Source organism: Malus sylvestris, chromosome 9, assembly GCF_916048215.2.
Source record: "Malus sylvestris chromosome 9, drMalSylv7.2, whole genome shotgun sequence".
Taxonomy (NCBI): domain Eukaryota; kingdom Viridiplantae; phylum Streptophyta; class Magnoliopsida; order Rosales; family Rosaceae; genus Malus; species Malus sylvestris.
The window spans coordinates 1,970,420-1,975,425 of record NC_062268.1 but is presented as its reverse complement, the minus strand read 5'-3'; the positions used below and the strand labels follow the sequence as shown (position 1 = coordinate 1,975,425).

Here is a 5,006-nt window from a genome sequence, read left to right as displayed (position 1 = left end):
TATTGCTTGTTTTAAATCCTCCATTTATTTGTAATTGTGACAATCTTTCCACCACTTACATGGCAGCCAATCCCATTTTTCATTTTCGAATCATACATATTGGAATAGACTATCATTTTGTTCGAGAACAAGTTGCAATAGTCATCGAGTTCAATTTATTCCTTCTCCACAACAACTTGCGGATGTCTTTACCGAAGTCTTACCTTGCGGTTTCATTGTCTCATTTCCGAACTTGTCTCTTTACACACGTCAAGTTTGGGGGGGATTGTTAGCAATGGCAGAGTTAGGAATTTTTTTATAGGGTGGACAAGCTTAAAAATTTAAATCTTTATAAATAAAGAAACTTGATACCATATTTTTCATAATATCAACTAACTTAAAAAAAATTCACAAGGTGAGCCAAAAAAATTGTAATTAAACAAATATGTGTTAAAATTAAACAAATCCAAACTTGTACATGTACAAGAAGCGATGAGAAAAATGATGTAAGAAAAAGAGATGTTTTGTAAATTGTATTATATAATTTTATATAGTTAAACATAGAGAATTCAGATTAATGACTAGATATTTGATGGGCTACACCTGAGCTACAGCCTGGGTCAGCCCTTAACCTGGCTCCGGCAGTGAGTGTTAGGGAGTTACAACATTTATCACCAATTCAATGAGTTTTTATCACACCTTTCCTTTATAATAGTTATCTGTAATTTACTATGAAATTAGTATAGGGCTTTTACCTTTGTAATACTTGTAAATATTGTACTACTGCATATTTGATATTATGAAAAATCCTTTTCTACATTACATATAAATATGGTATCAAGCACCACAGAGTAGCCCAAGAATTTGGTTTACATATATTCTTCGATAAAATTTAGCATTATTCATAAATACATGCATACTTGATCATGTATTCCATTACTCTCAAAGTTATTTATGACTAATTATTAAATGTAACTAGATAGTATTGCTCATCTAGTTATCTCCTTAATTATTCTGTAGATGTGCCTCCTTTCACTTTTAGCCTAAGAGTCCAGGCACCAGCAGTAGTAATCAGACCTTGAGATTTCCAGCATTTGATCTGGGCTCATCCTCTCAAGCTCATTTTGGCGCCACGCCGCGAAGTTATTCCGGTTTTGCGGGTCAGAAGCGAGTGGGTATGCCTCTACTTTGTGAACTTGGGATCTCATTCTCATGTAGAGCTTCATTGTTGCAACACAATCCTCATAAGGATCTTGAATGCCTGTTTGAATTTCATACCTATATAGATTATATGTGAAAATTGCATTAGTAATAACTTATTTGTAGCTAGAATTGATCTATATATAGGGAATTAATAGTAGGGTTGGGTACTTGCCCAAGATATGCTTGTGTGAGATACTTGAGTGAGTTGCTGAGCTTGCTTGTTTTCATCAATGGAGGGTATTTTGCAGTATCCCTATACACAGTCAGTCACATTTAGAACTAAAATTATAATTGAAATTCGGAATGGAAGGTTGTGTGTGTGTGCGCGTGTGTGTGTGTACATACACAAATGATTTGCTGCCAATTAATAGGTGTGCAACTCAATATGTGATCTTATTTATTTTAAGACTTTTTAATTGTCAATAACAATTTTCTCTGTACATAAAATGATAAATAGGTTTTTTGTTTGGATGAAAGAAAAATAAGTTGAATTACCTAATCATTACTTGTGGGTATTCAAACTGCAAGGAGTCAAGGTCATGATCTAAACCGTGGCCCACAAGAATCCTAGCTTTTCCACCTCGGGGTCGAATCTTCCACATCGGTTCCCCATTGCAGAGGAAATCTTGAATCTTCTTTTGCACTTGCCTCAAAGGCATTGCATCCCTCAAGTATTCAGGACGAATACCAGTTGTTTCATACCTGTATTATACAAGTATACAACAAAATGGTCGGTCAAATCGCTAAATCATAAAAAATGACATCTTTACTGAGAAAGTATGATTTCGACGGACAAGGATTGTCTGCCCTCCGACTTCCGGTGCCCTCCCGTGCCCTCCTGTTTATGTGGTCACGGTTAAGCCACATCAACATTTTATATTACTATTCATTTTTGTCTTATTATCTCTATAAAAAAACAATATAAAATGTTAACGTGGCTTAACCGTGACCATACAAAACAAGAGGGCATCGGAAGTGAGAGGGCAGACAATCTTTGTCCGATTTCCACCCTATCTTTGCCTTTTGTTTTGTTCCATCTGACGGTCAGGAATAAAGAGTAGACCACGGAAACCACTTTCTTATATATATTCGCTACTTACGTACATACTAGTTAGTATAAATCTCTATATAAATGCATATATACCTATAGTTTGTGACTGGAAGCAGTGGCTTGACATAAGACTGGAAGATGATGTTGTCATATTCATCAGTGAGGCAGACCTTTGCGCAGAGATCCAGGGAGCCATCGCTGCCTCCACCAACCATTTTGCAAGCCAGTGCAACAACTTGAGTGCCTCTTGTGCTACCACCTTCAGTATTGTCACGAATGCCCAGATTAGCAAAGCGACCAAGTAATCCCTGAAATATACAATATGGAATGAATTTTAATTTATAACAAATAGGGTTTCGGCAAAAAGTTCATGATTAATAAGCTAGTGTGTGAGGATTAATACAGCATTTCCACCAGAGAGTTGGCATCTGTCCTGGTGAACCCTAAGAGCATACGGGCTTTCGAGGATGGCTAAGCAGATTTTGCATCCTCTAGTGATGAATATGTTTCTGCACTCTTGTTTTGGCAGTGGCCCTGGAAAAAGAAAATAGAACTATGATTTGCAAAAGAAATTTGGGATATTAGTTTATGTAATTGATAACTGTTTTTTATATAAGTGATATAGTTTACTCTAAATTAATCTAAGCGGAGAGAAGGATTTGAACTTGGATGCAGAAAGAGGAAACCACAGTAATAGTTTACTTGGCTATAAGCTCAGTTCTGCATAAATTGTTTTAGTTACCTATAAGATGTTCTCTGAGAGATTCAAAAGATCTGCAATGCTTCTTACAAATTCCACACATGGGTTCATGAGATGAGTGGTATGAGGTTCTCATGTGCTCCACTAAGTGCTCGATCCGATTGAACTGTCGATAGCATGCTGCACACTTGTTCCTGATTAATCGTCACATATATAATATTGTCATCATTAGTTTACATACTAATCATCCATGATTCATCGAAAAATTAATTTCAACTTAATTAAGCTGAAAGAAATGTGCATGCACTGATATTTACGTGTGTGTTGAGAGAGAGAGAGATAACCTCAGAGTTTCTGATGATTCGACTCTAGACTCCATGGTGGTTGCTGAAGTTGTAATGCTATTTCCGAAAATGAAGGAACTAAAGAAGAAGCTAGACTTGAAGAGAAAGATGGAGGGTCTGGGAGGTATTTATAGCAGTACTGGTATGCGGTATGGTATAGGAGAAAGAGATTAGGTTCCGAGTGGAGATTGATATATGATTCCTTGAAGAAATAAAGTAACAAATATGCTTAACATATAAGTTTTGCAAAAGGATAATATTTAGGTACTCACTAGTATCCTAAATTTTAAGTCCTAAGTACTTTATATGCTCATTCTCTGATTTGATCCGATAAAAAAATGTCATATGTTTCTTATTTTTTAAATCCCAAGAAAAAATAACATGTCCACTATTTTTTAAAACAACAAAATATGTGTTAAAATATCATTAGAAAAAAATAAAAAGGCAAGTATTCATTTGTGAGTACCTATGTATTATCCTTTGCAATACTGTGGTTTTTGTTTTTTGTATACGTACTCCTACTAAAAAATTTTACCATCCTTACTGACGATAGATTTTCATGAGTAGAGAAAAAAAAAAGAGATGTGGTTTACTATTATGTGTTATAATATATATATGTCCTACTACTAGAGTATATTAATAAAAATAAATTCACGTACGTGCTATCATTTGAGTGGAATAATAATATCATGTGATTATATTTTAAGTACACAAAAAGTTATTCATAATTGAGAACATTCATAGTGATCCAAAAGCTCAGGGCCCACCATTCAACTCGAATGGTGGAACTATATTTTAAAACTTCACATCAAGATTAAGAAAGACAGGTTAGATGCCCACTATACTAACTACACCAATTTTGATATGGGATTATTGAATTACTCAACACGGATTCTCATGTGGGACCATCGCATAGTAGGCTACAAGTGAAACTATTTTCACATTGATCATTCAAGCGCAGAAGCAAGGCAAGTTAGTAAACCCGATAATTCAGGCAAGAGAAGACAAATGCCCAATTTGAGCCTAATCAAATATCTGCTCTAATACCATATTAAGTTTTTATAGAGACGTACCATCGACCTACGAATAACTATACCGATATTGTATCCTAAATTACATCTTGATTACCACCTACGCAGCACAACATGTGTGTGCATTGTGTGGGTTTTTTTATAACAAAAGCTCTTAGTATAATTAGAAGCAAAACCATTCAAAATAAATTTTGTTAAATTAGGTCAATTTGCCGATATCAAATTTTTGTATTCAAAACTTTTCGTATAATCAAGCTAGTCGTTTGAATCTTCTCTTTCAGTTAAAAGAGATTTCTTCTTAATTTATTAGATTTGTAATGTCTAAAGTATGTCAAATGCATGGAATCAGAACATTAATCAACTAGTCTTCAGTAAGTCCCATGCAGCAACAGCAGCAGCAGCAGTAATCAGATGAGAAGCATCAGATGAAACCTAATCTCTCGTCGTTACCTTTTGATATAATATTCTGGTCAAATATTGCTTTTGCATTTCTGCATCAGAGCGAGATGAGAAACCGTACGAATAGTTTCTTGCTAATTTGGGATGTGAAGGAAACCAAAACCTTTTTCGAATGGGGTGTGCTATCCACACACCCCACCCTTTCCGAATAGTTTGTTCTTTGCTTAAATTCTGGGATATAAAGCATGACGGTTGATATGACACAAAGCCTACAGCTAATGAAATGTGAGGACGTAGTG

At 35.1% G+C, this 5,006-nt stretch overlaps 1 protein-coding gene across 1 annotated transcript; it reads right to left on the bottom strand.

Moving 5' to 3' along the window:
- Window positions 1-769: 769 nt before the first annotated feature.
- Window positions 770-3,419, bottom strand: LOC126583541 (RNA exonuclease 4). The gene is made up of 7 exons (XM_050247953.1): window positions 3,278-3,419; window positions 2,976-3,127; window positions 2,637-2,767; window positions 2,327-2,541; window positions 1,678-1,884; window positions 1,355-1,435; window positions 770-1,257 (listed from the first exon to the last, which is right to left on the bottom strand). Exons 1-7 carry the CDS (start codon window positions 3,310-3,312, stop codon window positions 1,023-1,025), a joined length of 1,056 nt encoding a protein of 351 aa, XP_050103910.1. The 5' UTR covers window positions 3,313-3,419; the 3' UTR covers window positions 770-1,022.
- Window positions 3,420-5,006: the final 1,587 nt, after the last annotated feature.